The sequence below is a fragment of the Ursus americanus genome, chromosome 34 (assembly GCF_024610735.1).
Source record: "Ursus americanus isolate L20-20 chromosome 34, mUrsAme1.1.p, whole genome shotgun sequence".
Classification (NCBI taxonomy): domain Eukaryota; kingdom Metazoa; phylum Chordata; class Mammalia; order Carnivora; family Ursidae; genus Ursus; species Ursus americanus.
Genome location: NC_142160.1, coordinates 16,519,944 through 16,543,694, shown reverse-complemented (window position 1 = coordinate 16,543,694; position 23,751 = coordinate 16,519,944). Strand labels below are relative to the sequence as shown.

Here is a 23,751-nt window from a genome sequence, read left to right as displayed (position 1 = left end):
TGCGATGCTGCAAAGAAAGTTTTCTGCACCCCCTTCTCCTTCCCCACCTTGGCTTAAAGAGGGGAAGGAAGCTTCCCATCCCACAGGGCTTTACTATAGCTCCTAGCTAACGTTCCATCTCTACCCTTAACTCTTATCACAGTGCTAACACCACATCTTTTTTCTTTTATGAAGGTCTGATTATTCTGTTTTACAGTTTCCAAAGTGTGGGGATTTGATAGACAGTTAATCCATTTCTGTTGAATAATTGAGGAAATGAATAAAGCAAATATTTGTTTTTTGTTATCTCCAACTCTATTACAAACGGGCGGACGCACATCCTCACACGCACGTGCATGTAAATAAAACTACCAAATTGTTTCTGCTTTCACAGAAAATGCGAGAAGCAAGAAGAGACAAGCATGTATCATCCTAGCAGGCACCCAGCAGCGGCTTCTCACGTTTGGCACCGGATTTCTGGCCAAAACAAAAGTACCATCCTACGGTGAAATCCATCCCTCATCATTCTCAGCTCATGAAACCCTGCATCCACCCGACTGACCTGGTGTAATCACTGCCACGTAGCAACCCGATGAAATATTTATTAGTGCTTGTTAATGCTGCTTGGAGCCCTCCCCTCTCCTCCATCCCCCCTCCCCAATCTCACTTTTCTTGCCTCCTCACCATCAAATCTTTACCTTCAGGGCTCAAACAGAAGCGTGGATTATACATTCCTGTTCCTGAGATGAAATTGCAAAACCAAAATATTTGTCCTGCCGAGCAAAGAAAAATACTCAAAACCCACTTGGAGGGGAAAAAGAAAAAAAAGAAAAAAAAAAAAAAAAACCACCCATGAGACAGCCATTTTAAACTACGAAATTCAAAGAGTTACTGAAATGTGATTCAGGTTCCGAAAGTCAAAATGTCAAATGGAATTCATACTGATAACTTGGGTTTACAAACTGCATACTGCATGGAGTGAGAGAAGTAAATTTTCTTCTAAGTCATTTAATGCATACTTCCAGCAACCCCCGAGTGTGCCCTTGCCTTATGTCTGGGAGTGGACTGAGAATTAACAAATAAATACTGAAACCTACATAGTGGTACATCTATCTCATTCCAGACTTAAAAACATATTCCATTCCGATGATAGTGGCTTTACTCATAATCACGGAAACCTGACATAACCCAAATGCCATTCATCTGGTGAATGGCTAAACTGGGATATATCCCCACAATGGAACACTACTCAGCAGTAAAATGGAACAAACCACTGACACATATTCTCAAATGCATTACGTTAAGTCAAAGTATCCAGACTCCAAAAGCTACATATTACATGATTCCATTCATAGGACATTCTAGAAAAGGCAACACTATAGGGACAGAGAACAGATCAGTGCTGGTCGGAGCTGGGGGTGGGGGTGGGGTTGACTATAAAGGAACCCAGGAGAATTTTTGATGGTGATGAATTTTCAGTGTTCTAGATCTTGACTCTGGTGGTGGTGACACAACTGTGTACATTTATCAAAACTCACAGAACCGCATACTCTAAAAGATAAATTTTACTCTTTGTATATTACACCTTAATTAAAAAAAATAAGCCCTTCAAAACCAATTTATGGTGGGGGAAAAAAAACCAAACAGTGGTTGCCTCTGGGGGGAGACAACTGGCTGTTAGGAAAGGGGCTTGAGAGAAGCTTGTGGGGTGATGGGAACAGTCTATATCTTACAAGGGGCTCCGGTTACGGACGTGTCCTCATTGGTCACACCTCGAAGACTCTATGTTTAACACCTGTGAATTTCACTCTATGCAAATTTTATATCAAAAGAAAAAAACCTGAAAATAAGTATATTGATAACATGCCACCTGAAGTATTCAGGAAGAAGAGGCTGATGTCTACAATGTACTTTCAAATGGCTGGAAAAATTAGATGGATTAACAGATGAATAAAGACGGACAGGTGCAGAGACACGTGGTGAAGGAAGTATGTAAATGGTAACAGCGGAATCTAGATGCTAAGTATAGTGGTGTTCACTTTGCATTCTCTAATTTTGCTGTGCGCTTGAAAATTATGGTCACAAAATAAGAAAAAAAATCCATTCTAAAGAACTAAAATATACATACAATCTAATGAGGATTTTAAAGGATTTTACAACAATATATGCCATTAACTCTTGAAAAGATCGGAGCTATCATTTTTCTTATGACTTTCCATTCCTGTCCTATAACATATTATTCAGATCCAAAGCCTGTCAATGATGTCACAAACGCACAGCTGTGCCTGTCATTTCACAGGGTTTGTTCAACTACAAACTCGAATTAGACACACACGGCTGAGCATGGGCTCTACTTATCCACTGATGATAGGAGAAAACAGACCCTTAGAGAATCCTAATTCCCTGCCACCGAATTCACTCACAATGCAGGAACTGGTGCAGAGGGAAGAACGGTCTATAATTTTATTCCCAATGATGTAATCCCAGCGCTCCCCAAGCTCTGAGCTATGGAGTCATGAAATAGAAAAAGGCCAACTTACTGACTGGTGATTCATCTTGCTATCTTCATTCATCTTGCTATCAGGTCTACACGGGGAGCCTTTGCCCTCTCGGGGTAATTCAGCATTCCCAGATTCTTGCTAGGCTGGACTTCTGACCCTGTTCCTATCAGTTAATTCCACACACTGGTTAAAGCTTATGCCTATGAAGTTGTAACCTTCCCCCGTGCAGGGGCATTGCTACAACAACACTGCTTTGAAATTTCCGAAATCTGGAAATCTACAAATTGTGTTGCTTTGCTTTACAATCACACAATCCAAAAGCTGAGAGCGGATCAGAAGGCTGATGCTTTCATTTAAAATGCCTTTGTTGTGGTGGATCCCAAGTTAGCCATAGCGACCCTCTACCCCAACACACACACACAGACACAGACACACACAGACACACACACACACTCTATTATAGAGGTTTATGGGTCAGTTACACAGAGCTCAGGCTCCAAAAAAATTGGCTTTGTCTCTCGGAATCAAGAATAGTTTGACGAAATGTTTCACAAGCGGCTGAAAGAGTTTGCCTTTCTACGAAACAACAAAGAAGCAATCATCATTGGGCCGGGGCAGCGGGGACAATGGGAGGGCTGGATTACAGATACTATTATAAGCTGGGAAACCAATCAAAATGCCCCAACATACTATTGTCATGGCATACAGGTATCCCTGGCTTTTCAAAACTTTGCACTACACCACTTTGCTTTTGCAAAAGACCTATGTTCGTACCTGTGTTTGCCAACTGGAAGAAATCCAAAGAGTATTTTCGCTTTTACCAAAAAAGCAGAAATAGAGCTCCGTGGTGATTTTGCAGTAAGCCATTATAAAGGTAATTGCCCCCTCCCCCAACCAAGCCACAAGCCTGGCACTGCCGAGCTCCTTCCCGGGGAATCGCATTCAGCACCTCGGCTTCAAGCTGGCCACTGCAGCACTGAACTGTGTCCGGGAGCACCTCTGCTTTATCTCCGTTTATTCTGTGCACCCATTAGCAAGACATTTCCCAAGGTATCAGAAAAGCCCAAGAGAGGTTACTTTTGGGGTCTGGAAATGCTCAAATATTTTTTTTTCATATAAATGAATGGTCACCGGTTCTTTGCTTTATGCCATTTTGTTCCTGGAATGCTCCACTTTCGGATACAGGGGAAACTGTGCAGGGGTTTTGGTCAGTCTCCGCGGACGTGAGCTGGGCCTCACTAGCTGTACCATGTCTCAGTAGCGCTAGGGTTTTTTTTTCCTAATAGTGATTTCAAGATGATTTCGGTATAAATTAGGGTTGCCAGGATAAATAAGAACACGAGACACTCAGTTAAATTTGCGTTTCAAGGAAACAACAAATAGTTTATTTTAGCGTAAATGTGGCCCATGCAATGTTTGGGTCATGCTCATATTAAAATGTGTGCTTTTAATTCTGGCAGCCCTAGGTATAAATATAAACTTGACATGAGTTCGTTGAAAGCTTTTAAAATACATTAAATGATGCCTTCAAAAGTCTCAGCTTTACACCGTTGCCAGCATATGGGGATCGAAACTGAGACTGAAAACTAGGTTTTTGGCTTCGGGACTGGACTTCAGGTTTTCTAGATGGGAAGCTCCCTGAGGGCAAGGACTATATCTGCTTTTTTAGTTTTGTCTCTGATGTCTGGCCCAGCCCTTCATACACAGTAAGCTCTCAAAATTATCCACAGGGAGAGGTGGATGGGTGGTTCAGTTGTTAAGCCTCTGCCTTTGGCTCAGGTCATGTATCCCAGGGTCCTGGAATGGAGCCCCGCATTGGGCTCCTTACTCAGTGGGAAGCCTGTTTCTCCCTCTCCCTGCTTGTGTTCCCTCTCCTGCTGTCTCTCTGTCAAATAAATAATCTCTTAAAAAAAATTACCCATAGGGAAAGCGAACGAATGGGTGACGTCTGAGCTCTCTCTCGTGCTACCGCATTCCCGGGGGCTTCAGTTTTCCCCGTGTAAAGGAATGACCGCGTTTTTTCCCCGATCTTTCAAGAAATCTCCAACTTTGTCATTTTCTCTGTGTGCATGGATGGGTTAAAAAGGGGTTTCCCACTGGTTCAAAGGGTAAAGATTGATTGATTGATTGATTATTTATTTATTTGAGAGAGAGAGAGAGAGAGAGAGAGAGAACACAAGCAGGGGGCAGAGGCAGAAGGAGAGGGAGAAGCAGGCTCCCCACTGAGCAGGGCTCAATCCCAGCACCCTGGGATCATGACCTGAGCTGAAGGCAGGCACTTAACCAACAGAGCCACCCAGGCGCCCCAAGCATGTCTACATCTGAAGACACGTTACTGACACATTCCACCTAGAGCAAAGGCTGCCCCTGAGCTGGGCCGAGCAAAACTGTACTAAGGACACAGGCTTGTTAGTCATCTGCCAGCTCTGCTGGTCCTTCTACACTTGTGTTTTGTTTTGTTTTGTTTTCTGGAACGGCACCTAGGGCCTGAGTTCACATATGAGTTCATATATGAAAATGCTTGCTTAGCTTTGCCAATGGATTAAAAAACAATCTACATGTCCACCAACAAGTTTCATTAATTGTGTCCACCCTTGATTCAATCTGATCTTATTTTTGGCCTCTTCTACCTACGTCCCCACCACCCATCCTCCGAAGGTACTGCTCATTTCTTATTTGTGCAGCCAGGCTTTTAAAAATTTGTTCTACTGTGTTGTCATTCCAGAAGGTATTCCATTTTCCTTTAGAAGAACTTGTATTAAGCACGATGTTTTGCTATTTGATATGGACTTCTGAAATTCATGAGCATCGGTAATAATACCTACCACTGTCATTATCATACTCTTGCATCAGTGACAGATGTGTACAATGACAACAAAGAAGCAACGTTGTTTGATCCTCATTTAGCACGTGCTTGCTGAACAGGTAAAGTCTATACCCGCCTCAAGACTCACCTCAAGTTCATCGCACGTTGAATTGCGCCATCAGCTCTTTCAGGTAAAACAGTGTCTTGGAGGAGAGCTAAATGTACTAAGAATTTTTCTAAGTCCTGGGGAGAAATGGAGAAGGAGAAAGTTCGGAAAGACACTAGAAAGAGAATATGAAAAGGGCACATGGTGGGCACTATGGCTCAGCAGTAAAATCACAAGTGACATTGGTTCAAGATGGTAATTAATGGATCGGAATGAACATTAGAAAGTAGTTGATCTGCTCCATGATTTTATGAGTGAAATAAGCTCAATGAAGAGTGACATGATAATAGCAACTCTGAGCTAGGAGTAGAGCTGAGATCAGAATCCAAATATCTCAAGCCCGGTCAATGCCTCTGATACCACAGAGCCTGCCCAGCGGGCTGCTCCCTTCTCTGCAGCAAAATGAGACGGTACTGTGCATGCTGCCAGAAGAGGATTTAAGTTCTAGCAAAATTAAGAGAAAATCACAGAAGATTATAGCTTTATTATTGTCTCCATCGATTCCATAAAAATTAACGTTCAACTATCATCTGTCCATTTATTCTTCTACTGATGGTCTTCCATGTGCCAGATACGACGACGAGTCTAGAAAATACCACAATTAACAAGATGTCTGGGGCTCCTGCCTCCACTGCGTTTATATCCTGGAAGGGGAAAACCAACAACTAAATAAAGATGCATATGGTGTTAGAGTCAGGTGGGCAACAAAGAGGAAAGTCACATGTCAAGGCTAGACAGTAGTTGGGCAGATGAGATTGAGGGTCCACTTTAGGAAGGGGGCCTGGGGAAGGTTCTTCCAAGGAGGTGACATTTGCTTTGATATGTAAAAGATGAGAAGATATCCATCAGGAAAAGCCCAAAAGAAACGCATTCCAGGCAAAGGGAAAAAGAGACAGAGTTTAGTGTTTTGAGAGGTAGAGAGGGCAAAGGTAGGGCTAAGCATTTATGCAAAAAGGGGGCATTTGAAAAACTAGCTCAGGGAGGTAGGAAGAGGCCAGATCATGATGGCCTTTGAAGATCATTATGAAAAAAATGGATTTTATTCCCAAGTCAATGGAAAGTTATTCAACTATTTGATCTTTGTGTATTTTAAGAAGAATGGTCTCAGTGGAATAGGACCATGGAGAAGAAGAAGAGTGGAAATAGAGGCATTTGCTGTGGTCCAGGTCAAAGATGACTGTGGGATTAACCAGACTGGTAGTGGTGCAGGAGAGGGAAGTCCACAGATTTGCAGGCAGCTCTGTTTTTGCTTGAGTGACTAGATAAACCATTTGCTGGGGGAAAAAGGGATGAGGACAAAGGTGATGTGTAGGAATTAAAAGTATTGTATGTGTCACACTATGTTTTAGATGCTTACTAGACATCGAATTTAAGATGTCAGGTAGACGAGAGAAGGTGCTATAAATTTGAAGCAAAGACACCAGCATAAACGTGAGCCCTGGGCTCGTCAAACTTGATAGGGGAGGTGGAGGGAGTGCCACCGATGACAAAGACAGAAGGTTCAGGAGAGGCAAGAAAATACTGAAAGAGTGTAGTCTCAAGAAATGACATAATATAATAAAAAATCATTAAAAAAATAATAAAGGGAACAAATGGAAATTTTGCCCAAAAAAAAAAAAAAAAAGAAATGGAGTCATTTTTCGAAGAGAAGCAAATGATTGACCACTATGTCGAAGGAAAGGTAGAGTCAGATGAGGACAGAGATATACCCACAGGATTTGACATACCAGAGCATTGTGCATGTCAACAAAAGCAGATGCACTATAAATAGTTTTTAAAAAATCATACGGTGTGAAAGGTAACTATTAAGAGTCATTTTCATGTGTTTGTCTAGCCTTCCCAAACTACCTTGCATGGAACTACACCCACATACACACAGGTCCTTTTCTTGTCCTTTGAACCTAAAACATAAATGAGAACACATCTTATGTGTTCTTTTTATATTGCTTATTTTGAAGAAATTTCCTTATTGGTTATGTATAGACTTAGAATATCATTTTACTGGTGACTTACTACTTTGTTACAAGGGTTTAACCTGTGCTTTTGACCTCTCAGTTGTACAATGTACAATAGGACAATGACCTTGCATTGTACAATTCATTATACTGTGCTGGACACTACACTTCTCCAGTGTACCGCCCGTGTGCGTTCGGGAACAATGATGGATCTTCGAATGTGGGGGAGAACCAGACAGAGGAGTGAACTGATGACCCTACAGGGATCAGAGCTGGAACCAAAACTCAAAGATTCTTTCTGTTGCACCATATGGCCTCCTTTGATGTTGCAAGAATCGACTGGCATTCGGTGGAACTGAGCACAAAAACAAAATTTACAAGCACTCATTCACAGATCAGGCCTTTTCAATGGTGATGTTCTAATTAGATTTCTTATTTACTCTTGCATTTATTAAAATAAATACATGGATCAGTATGATTTCTCTTCAAAGCCAGACAATTAAAATGGCCTCGGGTTTTGTGGTTATTGCTGGTTCTTGTTGTTTGCTGTTTTCACTTACTCCTTAGGATTGCTTACTAATTTCATCCTAACCTGCCCCGTGGCTCCACAATTCCCTACTTCAGACCTGTTGTAGATTACATGTTTGTGTCCCCCCATAATGCAAACGTTGACACCTCTAATATCCAATGTGATGGTATTAGGAGGGGGCGCCTTTGGGAGGTGAACAGGTCACGAGGGTGAAGCCCACATGAATGGGATGAGTGCCCTTAGAAACGAGACCCCAGAAAGCAACCTTGCCCCTTCAGGCGGGGCACAACAGGAGAACAGCTGTCTGTGAACTAGGAAGCGAGCTCTCACCCGACACCGAATTGACCAGCACCTCGACCCTGGACTTCCCAGCCTCCAGGACTATCAGAAATACATTTCTGCTGTGCATAAGCCACCCAGACTATGGTATTCTATTACAAAGCGGCCAGAGCGAAGACAAGACCGATCTAGAAGTTTAGAATGGTGTCATCACCCCACATTTTCTAGATCCAGCATCTACTTTTTAGAATTGGACACTCTAGAAATACTACCGAAACTAAGAAAATAATAAAGATGTTACATTTCCTTCAAGTAGCTGACATGACTTATGCAAAATCCGTAGCTACCCTACTCTGCCCCATCAAATCTCTCTTTCTATTTTCACATGGCCATCACTTTATTTGCCAGTTGTTCTTTCCTTTGACTTACCCCGTTTCCTCCAACGTTCACGCCCTGTTAAGGCTGTTTCTCCCAGCGCGGTTACAGGTGTCAGTGGAAAAGGGGCCAAAGCTCGAGCGAAGCTAGAATGAGCCCTCCTCCTTGTCCTCGGCAGCCCAAGCCTTCGCCTCAGCACTTGAGTCACCGGAGTCTATTACTTATGCCCAAAAGACCCTCGTGTTTCAATTTGGAGACTAAGACACAGAGAAAAATCGCATTTGAGCCACTCAGGGGAGAATGACCAATAAAACAAAAGCTGGTGTTCAGATGAGGCTAAGACCCGAGCAAAGTTACGAAAGTGCTGGAATCTTTCCTGCCTTCCTCCCTTGCTCCCCACATAGCCTACTCCAGGGGTCACAAACTGGGATGCCTCTCAGCCGGGTTTTCTTTGGCACGCACAAATATTTTCAAACTTTCCAATTACTTGCCAACATTTAAAATCGGGAAATGTGACACAGCCATCCAGCCTTGCCGGTTCTTTGGAGGTGGCAGAACCGAGCCAGCCTGCCCACGTGACAAGCGGCCACAGCAGAGAGGCCACTGCTCCCCTCCGCACAGCGAGGCTTCCCCCACCTTTGCTGTTTGCCCAATTATTTTCTATCTGGCCCATCTCACTCATTCTTGTTATCTGCACTCCCACTGTAGGCATGCGAGTTGATAACCTTTGAAAATGAAATCCTGCCAAGCGCTCTCTAATAAAGATTTGGCAACATTTCCAAAGTAGCTGAGACTTTTATTTTATTTTTTTTAAATTCACTCTTGCCTATAAGGGATTTGGGTCGTGACCGAAACCGTCCCATCGGATTACCCAGCAGCGTATGTACAATCTGACTCTCTGGTTTTCTGACCATCCAGACGTCTGGGAGACCTGGAAACGAGACAGGAAAGAAGGGGCGGTGGGGAACACAGCAGACTGTGCACCCACATACCTCCTTCTGTCTTCCTTATGCTCCCAGCCATCTTGCCCCCATAAATATACCAAAGGTTGCAAACCTGTGACTGAAATGCTTCTGTCAAGAATCCATACGCATCCTAGTAGGGTTTTCAAAGACAAAGAAATGCTACCAAAAACCAGACAGGACTTCACTATAATGGCTGCATGTCACAGCTGCAGAGGTGGTGACGAAGGTAGTCTGGAACAAGACAGACCCCAAGACGCCCCCTTGACTGCCCCGTCCATGTCCTCCCTCCGAGCCCACGCTGCTTCCACAGGAATTCATTCTCAGGATACTTAGTAACTGTCACTCACTGGTGAGACGCCGAGAGGCATACGCGCCATGATCACGGTCATGACACACGCTGAGGACACAAGGACTCGGGTGCCTGCCCGAGAGAACACCGCTACTGTCATCCCGCCTCATCGCGCCGGGGATCATTCCGCACGGCCGGACGAGCACCCACCCGGGAATGGGAGCTTATAAACCTGCACTTCACAAAAGAAAGTCAAACCATTAAGTTATTATCACATTTAAAAGCAAAGAGCAGAAAATTAACCTGCCAAAGAAAACAGTTCTCGGGAGCAGCGGCTGGAACGAGGGCAGGTGGGGCGAGAGGAACTGGAGCACGGCCCGAACAAGAAGCACCTGAACTCAGGTGAAGCCAACTCCACCGCCAGGTCCGGCCAAATGGAATCTTCTCAGTAAAAGGGCGGGGCTGCGATCCACGCCAGGGAAGACGGAGTTCAGACACTTCAAAGCATCTCTTTCTCACTAAAGGAGGTTTCTTTCCTTCTAAGTGCCTGCTAGGAGATCAGGGGCATGTGAGCGACTTCTAACCGATGTGTCTCAGAGCTCAGAGCAAGAGGGAACGAAGGTGCTGCGGTCTCCATGGATCAATTAAAGATCAATCAGAAGCGGAATGAAAATATTCCAAAATTACAAAGTGAATCCATGGGGGGGGTGATGGGGTTTGACTGAGAAGAAGTGGCTTTGCACGGCGCCTCAAGAACATGGCAGCTAGGTGGGGGGGGGGTGTACCCCGTACGCCTCCTCCATCACGGGATCGCAGGTCTTTCTCTCTTGAGGCAACAAGAGAAAAATGCCAGTCATCTGAAAATCAAGTCCTGGGCACAAGAGGTAGCCACCTGGGTTAGTGAGGAAACTGAACTTCCCTGTCTTTGTTCCCAGGGCTGACTGCCCTCTAACCTTGCTAAACTACAGCCAAGCATTTCCATTTCTCTCTTCCTTCCTTTCCTCAGACCCCTTTATTTGTCGCTGTACGATGCCTGAACGCTCGGCCTGAAAGTGCTCTTCAGGCGAAATGGCTTATGGATAGGCGTCATGAATGGGGGCTCTCTCCGTGAGCTACAGGCTTGCACTTAATTCTGGGCCACATTTACAGAGGGGCAATTGCAGCTCCTGGAGCAGCAGCAAGGGACTTCAGATATTTCATGAGCTGCTACATAAAGGTCTGGAAGGCACAAAAGAGATCCAATGGGCTGACGTTACAGGCAAGCCGATTAGAACTCAACAAGTTGAATCTCTTCAACTACAGCAATGTTTGCTTTGTCGAGTACTGAACTCTATCACTGGGCATGCGTAACAGACCTGAAAAAAACCCTGTCAGGAGCACCCTGGAAGGTATGCCAGCACTGGACAGGAAAGCGGTAAGTCTCCATCTAAGGATCCTACAATTCTGCAGTAAATACGTCACAGGAATAGTTTCTCCATAATGAGATACACAGTTGTACGCATCCATGCAATGGGGCCATTTAACAAACACGAGCTTCAGGAAGAAACTACACAGGAGAGGCGCGCCTATCTCTTACTCTGTAGCAGGGGCTGATTCTCTCCTGGATTTGGATAAAAACTGACCAGTCAATAGACTTGAACTCAGAAAAAGGACTGGAAAAAATAGAGATTGAAAGGCCAGAACTTTCAAGGTCAAATCTAACAGGCAAAAGGAGCAATATTTGTAAATTACACATGGATAGGACATGAGGGTGGAACTTAATGGCAAGGGTTTTTATTATTACTATTATTTTTACCTTCTTAAAAATTTTAAATGCCTACTCTAATAGGAAATTTAGGATTCTGGTTTTTCCATTCTGGGTAAGGAGGAGGAGAATGAAAAATCCCACCTCTGCCCCTGCCCGTGTCTGCATGGGCAACACGAAAGCTATAAAGAATTGCCATTCTGGGGCGCCTGGGTGGCTCAGTCAGTTAAATGTCCAAATCTTGATTTCGGTTCAGGTCATGATCTCAGGGTCATGAGATCAAGCTTCACATCTGGCTCCACACTCAGTGGGGAGTCGGCCTGAGACTCTCCCCCGCCCCCCGCCGGCCCCTCCCCCTGCTGGCCCGGCACCTCTCTCTCTTGCTCTCTCTCAAATAAATAAATAAATCTAAAAAAAACAAAAAAACAAAAAAACGAACTTCCATTCCAAAGCTCTCTACAGATGACAGCCTCCTTGACCAAATGCCACAGGGCTGGCAAAGATTTCTAAACAGATTAATGAGAGGCTTCTGAGAATGTTAACTCAGAACCGTTGTTTCCAAAATTTAGCTTAGGTCTCTTGGAGAAAAGCTGGTCAGTCAAAAAGAAAGGTATGGATGAGAATATTGCGAGACTCACTGGTCTAACTGCTGTAAAGTACCAACATTTTATGCAAAATTGCTATTACTGCACTAGTGACACTGTCTTAGAAGTCTGTGAATCTCTGTCATTTGAAAAGCTAATCATAACGTAATGTTAACATATGGAAACCAGGCTATTCTTATTCTCTGGGCTCACGTGTCCCAACTGACCACAGCATTTTCTTAGCACCAGAAGGGTTGTTCTTACAACATTCCTGGCCACTTTTGCATTTCCTTCTTTAGAACCCTTTAAATAAAAACAAAAGCAGAGAGGGAAAAAAACAAAAAACAACGTGCAATTTTCTATAGCAAGTAAAAGCCGGGATCTGTTTAGTGTGTGTATTCCCTGCAATTCACCGGTACGCCCTTTCTTAAGAAAACGACAATCAAAAATAACTTCGAGGCGCCACCAATGTTTGCCACCAAGCCATTTCACATGGTCCCATCACCCCAAATGCACATGCGCCTCCACTCTGGCACACGAACCGTCCACCATACACACACCCAACAGTCAAGAAAAGAAGACCTTCCTAAGAAAGCGAGTCACACGGACACTAGCTTCACACTCCCGGTGCGGTCTGCCGGGAGTGAAACATACACAGTCAGCCCATACACATTCACGTGGCCTCAAAGTATCTCCCCAGCAAAGACTTACTCATTAGAAAGGGGAAACTAGTCATTTTAACGTACAGAAGACTGGCAGACGCTACGTGCCACCACCAAGGTACCAAAGTTAAAATCATGAGTAACGAACCAAGTCAACATCACGTACTTCCTGTTCAGAGGCGCTAAGAACCCAGCACTTCTCTGGTGTTCTTGCTAACCCTGAATTAATCATGACATTAGATAATCTACAAAATAACTGGCCTGTAACCTTCAAAAAGAGTGCTAGCTGTTGGGGCGCCTGGGTGGCACAGCGGTTAAGCGTCTGCCTTCGGCTCAGGGCGTGATCCTGGCGTTATGGGATCGAGCCCCACATCAGGCTCCTCTGCTATGAGCCTGCTTCTTCCTCTCCCACTCCCCCTGCTTGTGTTCCCTCTCTCGCTGGCTGTCTCTATCTCTGTCAAATAAATAAATAAAATCTTTAAAAAAAAAAAAAAAAAAAAAAGAGTGCTAGCTGTTGGAGCGCCTGGGTGGCTCAGTCGGTTAAACATCTGGCTTTTGATTTCGGCTCAGGTCACGATCTCTGGGTCCTGGGATCGAGCCTCGTGTTGGGCTCCACGCTCAGAGGGGAGTCGACTTGAGGATTCTCTCCATCTTCCTCTGCCCCTCCCCCCACTTGCATGTGCGCATGCTTTCCCTCTCTCTAAAATAAATAAATCTTTCAAAAGAAAAAAGAGCTAGTTGTTGAAAGAAAGGGGAAAAAAGGAGAAAAAGGGGAAAGAAGTATGACACAGTCTACAAAGGGGACGTGGACCAAATGACAGCTAAATGTGTTCTTGGCCCAGAAAACAGACAATTGGCAAAACTTGAATGAAATTTGTAGATTGGATAATAATATTAAATCAATGTTAATATCCAGACTTTTAACAGAATGTTAACTGTCTGTACTTCGGGTTATAATAACAGAATGTCCTTGGTTTGAATAAATACCCAGTGAAATCCATAACGCCATAGGGGCATCATGTGTGTAATTTGCTCCCAAATTTTCAGAAAAAAAAAACCTTATATACATAGATTTGTACACACACATATATGTGGGGGGGGGCGCATGTGTATGGAGAGGAGAGAGAGAATATGATCAAGTAAGCATGGTAACATGTAAAACATAAACATTAACATTTGGGGAATGTGGGAAGCTTACACAGGGATTCCTCACAACATTTCTGTGACTTCCCCAAGTAGAAAGTTTTTCAAAATTAAAAAAATAATAATGATGACCCTGAGCTTTCCGAGGAGGGAGCTGGAGAAGGGGGAGGAATATAGCACACCTCCATCCCATTTGCTCCCCCATCCCCAACACTGAGGAGCATTGGGTTGTTCTGGGATTCCCTGAGAGCCACTGCAGAAGCCTGCAGTGAGCTCCCCAGGGCGCCACTACGGCTCCAAATCCCCGGGGCCTAACACAGGGCCTGCCGTCTACTAGAGGCTCAAGAAATGCCAATGAATGAATTAACGAGCTATAAGAAGTATCCGAAAGAAACCGCGACAGCCCCCATCATGGTGCTCCAGCTGCAAAGCTGGTAGGACTATGGCCCTCTTGTATAAACCGCTGGGTGGGAATGAGGGGCAGGAGGCTTCCGAATAAAGAGGAAGATATGGCTCTCCCAGGGGGTATTCTTTTTACTGAGGAGGAAGGGTAACTGAGCCTGTGCCGTAGAGCTGTCCTGCAGTGGCCCTGTGCCTCTGGACGGGGTGAGGAAGGGCATGCATTCCAGGTGCGATGTGTGCCAGCATCCAGGGTCTCTGTGGGAGCCGGTGTAAGCTATCTGATGCACTGAGATAAAAAGAAATGAAGACCAGGGAGGCTCGCCGAGGTGGCTCAGCCGGTTAGGCATCTGACTCTTGGTTTCAGCTCAGGTCGAGATCTCATGGGTTGTGGGATCGAGCCCTGCGTCAGGCTCCACGCTCAGCGGGAAGGCTGCTTGAAGATTCTCTGCTTTTGCCCCCCCCACCCGTTAAATAAATAAAGAATCTTAAAAAAAAAAAAAAAAGATGGGGCGCCTGGGTGGCACAGCGGTTAAGCGTCTGCCTTCGGCTCAGGGCGTGATCCCAGCATTATGGGATCGAGCCCCACATCAGGCTCCTCCACTATGAGCCTGCTTCTTCTTCTCCCACTCCCCCTGCTTGTGTTCCCTCTCTCGTTGGCTGTCTCTATCTCTGTCAAATAAATAAATAAAATCTTTAAAAAAAAAAGAAGAAGAAGAAGAAGAAGAAGAAGACATGCAGACCAAGATTCCCCAAGATGGCGTTAAAGACTGAAACAGCTCCGTATTCAGTAAATACTTTGTTATGAACACGATGCCTCATTACATTCTGTTCTTACCTCCCAAACCAACTAGTCCTTGGTTTCTCAAATTCACACTGACTACACACATGAGGTATGAAATTGGAATCATTTTAATTACCAAAGTTCAAGAAAGCTTCAAAAAAAGTTGTTTAGCAGATAAAAAACGTGACTTCGCTTCAAAAATTTAGCTAATTCAAGAACATCCCAACAGATTGCTTTTCCAGAGACATTCAATTCTGAATAGAGATGAAGGGGGAAAAAAAAAATACAATCCTCAGGCCACCGGCGTGTAAGTCTTAGGCAATGTTCCTATAACCCAAAATTGGGTTATAGAGAATTGGGACCTACAAGAAATATGCTTTCTCGAACCAGCAAGATACAATTTCACAATCATGAACACTGTGTGATAATATCCCAGAAACAAATTAAACAAGGCAAACCGCGGCACATAACAGAGGGCAGGCCTCCAAACTGCAAACCTGATTTGCGTATTAATGCAAATAAGAACTTTTTGCTTTAATGAGGAACACAATTTTTGTGGAATCTCTAGGTGAGACTGCTATGCTCACTTGTAGGGACTTGTTCACCCATTTATTTGAAAATGAGTTCATATGGCAAATCCAAAACATAATGGGAATGGAAAAAGACCCTTCCTAATCAATAAATAATCAACAGTGAGCCCACAGAGGGACTGCGGCAGGCTGGGACAGCTGCCTTTACCTCCATTTTACTTGTCATGTCTGGGGGGGCCAAGCAGCTTCCCCTCAGAGTCAGCGGCTTCCTCTAACTTAATAAGGACATGTGTGTGTAACTCACCCTGCGTGTTAGTTGCCGGTTACTGGTTGGTTTGTCCCTAACACCCTTCAGCTTCCCATCCCCCAGTTCGAAGCTGCCCCACCTCTCTAGAACGGAGTGGGAGAATGTGGACGTATCATATCTCCTTCTAGGTACTCCCAGAGGGTTGTTGTCTATGTAACCCCCAAGGACATGGAGTAAAGACAACACACAAGAAAGTTATCCATGATGAGCCCTACCTCAAAACCAGGAGCCAGCTTCTATCCCTTCTGGGCTCAGTATCCCTCCTGGCCCAGACACGATCTAGTCCTTGGGCGGCCAAAATCATGGCTTTATTAGCATCAGCTGAAATTGCGAGGCTCCATGGTGACCTGACGCCTGACCTAAGGATTCTGTTAGGGATCTTCTGTGGAGTTTGGCCGGAACCTCACATATAAGTGCAAATCAGTAAGATGGTGCGGTACTCTTACTATTTCAACACCTCCGAACCAGTCAATATCTCCCCTCCCACACACTCCTCCCTTCTCCATGAGAACCATTATTTAGGGTACCCCTGGGCTGTCGTACCAGTGGGACGATAATGGCATTTCAGTGAAAATCAAGCCATCATCTATTCTTGTCTGACGCAGAAGCTAAGACACTGGACCAAAGGATAATAGGGCGGGTCCCGAAATGCAAGTCTTCGCGCTGGTCATGAGTTCCTAGTGTGATATTACCAATGAAAAATGCAGAAGCTTTTGCCTCTTGGTCCCCACCCAACTGGTTCTTCTTACCTTTGGTTCCATTGAAATGAAACTGTGGGTTCCTCTGCTCGAGAGAACTGACCTTTTAATCGTCCTGCTATGGTAGAAGTGGTAGTAGTCCTTCAGGGCCCCGATCTGCAAAGACAGGAGGGGAAGCACAAAAGGGAGTTAGTGGGAGTCAAAGGGAGTCTTCTGTTTTCCTGTGTTTCATTAAAATAAGAACACAAAACAAACAAACAAAAAAAGGTCCATAAATTATGCAGTCGCCTCTATGCTTAAATGTTACTGGAACCTTGGTGATCACCTTTCCAAAGAAGGACACGTGACATGAAATGGAGCGTCCTTGAGGCAGTGACTGTGGAACTAAAGATTATAATGGGGCAGCTTAGCCTCTCCTTATCTCCCTTTTAATGTTTAATTTATATGCAGCATTTTAAGTAATTCTATATCCATTTATATCCAAATGTGGGGAAGAGAAAAAAAAAATCAAATAGCTATCTGGTTATAAACACACAGTGCATTCTGTTTGCTCCGAGAAATGTACAGTGAAGGACCTTGTTAGATTATTTATATCCTCAATTTGAAACAAGTCCTGAGCAGTTGGTCATTCACAAAGAAAATGCTACCGAGTTTGCTTCCAGACTTGAATCGACGGTGTAACTCCACGGCGGTTATTCATTTATCGTGAACTAAAAGTGGGACGGCGGTGTCTGCAACGGGACGAAGATCACATATCCCACCTATCAGCTAAGCAGCCCCTGTAAAAATAGTTCACTCCGTCGCAACCACTTCCTGAACAAACGCATCTTCTCGTCTGTGCACCCCTCTTTTTTGTTGAAAACAGGTCTGTTTACGATAGCTTTGAAAATAAGTCACTGCCCACTTTCGGAAAACAAACAAAATCCCAGATGATCATATTCTCTCAGCAGATGATCAGATGCGGGTCACGTACATGGAAATCAAACAATATACACAATGAAAACAGAAGAGCCTGGTCCCCGCTTGGGCTGACACTGCTCCGAAGTGGCTTCCTGGCTAAATCCCACGTACTTACTTCGTCTCCATTTCCAGTCCTATAAAACCAGGTGTTGGGCTAGCTAATTTCTAAGATCACCGGAGCCCTCAAATCCCATTCTTTGACATGGACACTTTTATTTTTATTCATTTTTGCTTTGTGCAAATACATCAGATGGGCTATTTCTCCAGAACACTGTGGATCTGAACTAAAAGAATGAACATCAACAGGATGTTTTCCAATTGGGACAATGCAAGAGTTGGCTTTCTTAATTAAAAAAAAAAAAAAGGTCATTGGGCCAGCTTCATTTTTCCTGATATAAGTTTTATTTTTTTAAATTCTCTTCTTTCCATCAATTCTCAGTCATCATCCCACCCCTCCAGTGAGGAAGATCAACCCAACTTCTGTGCCATTTAGAAGACCCCCCCCCCCAGGACTTCACGCTCTAAATGAATGTCTCTTATCGTCATTAGATCTGACAATCTGAAGTCATGTGTTTTTAACTCAGTAGGAACTGCCCAGACGTACACAGAAAAGATCCAGGACTCCGAAGCACAAGCAAACAATGAGGAAGAGGACACAGATGCTAGCCTCAGTCTCCAAGAGGGTTTCAAGGACGGATTTACAGGCCAATTTTAAGATTCCAGAGGACTAAGGGTAGAATTCACAATGGGCTGTGTAATCCTTTATAAGAAAATCTTAAAATCCCAAGGAGCTTAGAGCTTTTATCTCATGTAGCTTTTGTCAAGAGCCCTCCTTGGGTAAACAGAGTAGTTCTCATGGAAAGGGACATAAAATCTTTGGGGAAGAACTTTATACAGAGCCTATCACCGGTGTGAAAAAGATCCGTGAGTTTCAGACCATGTCCACGCAACGATAACGGAACCTCTTTGATTATAGTAAATAACTGAATTCAACTGAACTATTAAACTCAAATATGGATGAAATATGCCCCGAAGATATAATTCTGATCCTTTGTGGCCTCTTTGGTAAAGCCTGGAAACCTGGACTCACATAGTGTGTACAAAGCTGGAAAACAGAACCCTGGCCCTGACTTAATGTGGTTTGGGATGTTGGGTACATCACTTCACTATACTGGGCCTTGGTTCCTCAACTGTAAAATAAGGACACAGGAGGTATAGTGGACATAGACTGGGTGTCAGAGTCAAATGGGGGATAAAAATGTGTATGGGCAAACGCGGATACGAGGACTGAACGTAGTAACAGGTGCACTGTCTGGTCAAGTCACTGCCGGGCACATAGTGTCAGATTACTGGTTTCCCTTCTACATTTAAATTTCAGTCCTACTTTCTCTCACCTCCTATCCTGCAATCCCTTACCTCTGTCCCTTGGTCAGAATTGCTCTTGGTGTACCTTTGTATCACCTCTTCACTTCCCTCATCTTAAGTGGCCAAAGTCAAAAAGTCTGATAATACACTGTCGGCGAGGATGTAGGTACAAATGCAGCAAACATAGGATTGGTAAGAGCATCCCCTGGCACAAGTGTTGTGAGAGCCATTTGGTAATATCACAGAAATTATAACCTGTACCTTACCTTTGACCTAACCTTTCCACTTCTAAAAATTTATTATACCGAGACAGTTACTTATGTATCAAAATGGGTGTTAGAGCAAATTGTGTAAAGCAAAATAATTCAAACAACTAGCTACAATCAGCAGGTGCTTGGTTCAATATGAACTAAAACGAATTGATCTCGAAGGAAGTAAGGAAGGAGAAGGAAGGAAGGAGAAGGAAGGAAAGGAGGGAGGCAGGGAGGGAGGGAAGGAAGAGGGAGGGAGGGAGGATGGGGAGAGAAACAGAGAGAAGGAGGGAGGGAGAAAATATGACCCAGTTTTTGTGGGAGAACAAAAAAAGAATCTGTATTACGTATATTCTTATATGCATTGAATATTTCAGGAAGAATACTTTAACTACAAAACAGCCTTTCTTTCCATTGTTGATGTGTATGCATTATATTTTAAATTTAAAAAGTAATTAAAAATGAAAGAAATAACACAACTAAATGAAATAGCACGCACACACAAATCCCGTAGGATTTGTGGAGGAAGCAGGGCAAACCTGCTTCCCCAAGTCTGTGTGCCGGGTACAAAGGCCACGTTTCTCCAGGCCATGCGATCTCTCCAGCAGGAAGCTCTACTTTCTCTCCGCCTTACAGGGCTCCCGTTTCTTCTCCAGAGCTGGGGAATGGTGTTCTGTGACGGAAGGAGGTCTCACCGACTACATGCCTACCCTGTGCCAGGCATCTAGCGGCTCTTCTGCACGTGATCCCATTTAACTTAATTCCCCCAGCAACCCTGGAAGATAAATATCGTTACCTCCACTTTGATAAAGGAGGTTACTGGAGCTCGGGGAGTGCGCATGCGTACACAGCTAGTGCAGTGCGGGGGAGGGGAATGTAAATCGCTGCTGAATGGCTAGCCTCTGGGCTTAGCTTGCACAGCGCATCCTACAGGTGGGCTCTGTCCAGCCTCCTTCCAGGGAGCTTTCCCGCACTGCAGAGCTGAAGAGCTCGCCTCTATGCGGCCAGGGTTCTGATGGGATTAAGGTCCTGCCAATCAAAGGCAGACTACAGCATCGTGGGCGGGCTCTCGGAGGCCTGTATGTGTTCAGAGGTTTCGGTGGCAGAGGTCTCAATGTTGGCGGCTAGCTTTCTGCGCAGTCCTTTTGCACATCCTGTTTTGTTGATAAATTGGTAAGAGATTATAAAGACCTACGGGGGCAACGAGGACCAAGCAGCATCTCTTGGGAGGACCCATTCTGTGATGTGGCCTTGGGGGACATTTCTGAAAGCTTTGCCTTCTTGAATGATTCCACAAGCTACGTAACAGTCTACACTGAATGCCGTCCCAAGTAGAATGACTAGCGGATTCTGCAGGAGGCTCCCTCCTAAATCTAAAACTGTATAGATCAAAACTTCGGAAAAAGTAGCTACGCATTTACACGGTCTTCTACGACTTCAAGAACATCCAGTTACGTACCTCTCGAGTCGGGCACGGTTACAGGCACCAGCGAGGCCCAGGCCCCCGGTGTCTCTCTGTGCCTGTTCGGACCACCTGTTAGATGAACACACTTGCTTCTAGTCTTCTCAGAGCCATACACACCAACGTCCTCCCTCAAATCTGTTTTCTACACCGTAGCCAGAAAAAGGCCACGAAATACAAGTTCGGTCATACTCTTGCCTAAAATTTTTAGGGGCTTCCCTCTGCTCTGAAAAAAACGGTAATAGTTAACATGGAATATTACTTAATACTATAGTTTATAAAGTAAATCAAAATAAGATCATATTAACATCGATGCTATGCCAAGAACTCTCCTACATGCTTTACCTAAGTCACCGAATGAAGACCATTATCCTCCTGGGACCCCCGGCGCCTGCATAAGCCATCTCTCTGGCCTCACCTCAAACCACACAGGCTCTCCATTCTCCAGACCTGGCCTCGCCGGCCTCTTCAGTTCCCTGACTCAGACCTGCTGTTCCCTTTACCCGCAGGACGACCTCCTTCCTCCCTCCGTCCTCTCCACCTGGCTTGCCTCTTCCTCGTCCTGTGTCACCTCCAGTAGAAAGTCTTCAAGACCCCCAGGCCAGGGGAGGTTCCACTGCCTCACAGAACCCTAAAACTATAGGCCTGCAGTTATACTTTGATCAGGACAACGATCTGTTTAATGTCTGCGCCCCACCTGCATGCCTGTATGTTCCGATGAGACAGAGACACAACCGAGGAGCTCACACTTTGTTTCTCACTCCTACTACGCGGCTCAACATGTAATAGGTTCTCAGCAAAGACTGCGGAGAGGATGCTATGAACATCAGAATCCTCGAGCTGCTAGAATTGCATACGGTAGACCTAGAGAGGATTCAAAATCGCTGGCAGGAGGATAACAGGACTATCCAATTAAGTTAATTTCAGCAAAAATAGCTTAATTCCACCTTAACGGAAGTACCAACTCTGCCAGGGTTATGGTTCGGAAGGTTGTAGGCAGAGACATCTCTATTCTTTTCTTTTCTTTCTTTTCTTTTTTTTTTTTTTTGCTGTAAGACAAACAGCTAAGGAGTAGTGCATGTTAGTTCCATCATTCTACATCATTCAAACAAAATAATCTGTCCCCTTGCAGAGTTATACACATTTTTAAATCTAAATATATATATTTAAAAGCACGTTTATGTCTCTCGTCTATTAATATGCATGTCCCTTATTGGCGAGAATTGTGTCTTCCATATTCTTTCAACAGCACTGAGCATGCTGAGGGTATTTAATAAACATGAAGAAGAAAAATGTCATAACATGTTGAGAGCTATTCAAAAGAAAGACAGTGTATGAAAACAAAGCAGTAATATTATCTATAAGCAGACATTCCATCCAGCTCCTCCAGGGTAATGTAAAACAAAAGATGACTGTGTTTATATGTTACCCAATACCAACAAGGGCTAAAACAAGAAACAATATATAACTAACATAGGGAGGTTTTTACAAATAAATCAGAAACCATGGGCATATATGAAGTATAAAATCAATAGGAGAATAGCCAAAGCTCAACCTTTTCCTTAATCCCACATAAAGGAAGGAGAGTAATTCCTTCCCTCTTGACCCTCTTAAGCTCCTTTTCTCTACAGTCATGCACAAAACACTCTTCCCTGCCTAGCAACACAACTCTATACAACACTAAGCCGGTAAATTTCATCTTTTGTTCCCAATTCTGTCAAGCGTTTGTGCCTTTTCTTCCTTAGGGGTAGCCTCTCATCCTTGCACTCGGAATTTTCCTATCATGACCCTTTCTCTTTTTTTTTTTTTTTTAAAGATTTTATTTATTTATTTGACAGAGAGAGACAGCTAGCGAGAGAGGGAACACAAGCAGGGGGAGTGGGAGAGGAAGAAGCAGGCTCACAGCAGAGGAGCCTGATGTGGGGCTCGATCCCAGAACGCTGGGATCACGCCCTGAGCCGAAGGCAGATGCTTAACCGCTGTGCCACCCAGGCGCCCCCATGACCCTTTCTCAAACCAAACTCTTCTTAGAAAAGTTTTTTTTAATGCACTATTTTATACTAAGGTGTAAATGACTGGTAAGACTCAATGTCTTGGTTCTTCCAGGAACAGCTGCATTTGATCAGAAAATTAAAACTTCAGCCAAATAAACGAGACCGTTGTGTTTATAATTTCCAAAAACAATCACTGTCAGAAAACAATTATTGGAGGGTTTTTGCTTTTGTTTTTATTTTTCTGCTAGCAAGAGGGAACCTTCCCTGCATACCTAAATTTTTATGTTACAAGGGAGCTATGGACTTCTAAGCAGAGTTAGGAGTCAAAAGACCTATATTTTACAATGAATGGCTTTGACCCCAATGAGGAGCTGTGTGGCCTTTCTGAATTCACTCACCAACAGTCTCACTTGTGCTTACGACTAAAATCCCCTCCAGTCTAACGACTCCAGGCATATATTTTGCAAATTCTCTAGGATGACCAACCATGTTGGTTTTCCCAGGACTGAGATATTTCCATGGACACAGAATTCTGCCATACTTAAACTGGGGCAGTCCGCATCAAATTTGGTCACCCTGATTATGAAGCAGCAAGGTCAAGGGCCCTGTGGTCACCTCAATAAACCTCATCTGCCTTGTTCTCCCTCCTGCCCTCTCCAATTTGTACATTTATCCAAATTCTGAACTCCCTTTTGAAAAGCTATTTATCTCCACTCCAGAAATTTTTCTAAACAGGCAAAAATTTGAAAAACTTTTCACAAAAGAAGATATACGAACAGCCAATAAGCATGTAAAAAGATACTCGAATGCAGATTAAAATCATAAAAGCACTGTACACACACCAGAATGATTACAGTTCAAAGGATAGACGATACCAAGCTCTGATGAGAGGATGGAGCACTGGAACTCTCACACCGTGCTAGCGGGAGTATAGAATGGTTCAACATCTTTGGGAAATCGTTTGGTAATTTCTTATGAAACACACATCCTCCTCATGACCCAGACACTTCATTTCTAGGTGTTT

General features: G+C 44.1%; 1 protein-coding gene across 4 annotated transcripts in view; it reads right to left on the bottom strand.

Moving 5' to 3' along the window:
- PCSK5 (proprotein convertase subtilisin/kexin type 5) overlaps nt 1-23,751 on the bottom strand; it is a 447,222-nt gene that overhangs the window by 389,994 nt on the left and 33,477 nt on the right. For 3 of the 4 annotated variants that reach the window (XM_045781017.2, XM_045781018.2, XM_045781021.2), the window contains exon 2: nt 16,747-16,851. In XM_045781017.2, coding sequence (XP_045636973.2) covers nt 16,747-16,851 — 105 coding nt within the window. Of the gene's footprint in view, nt 1-16,746; nt 16,855-23,751 lie in introns of those variants that run through there. The other variant, XM_045781020.2, reaches the window with a different exon arrangement.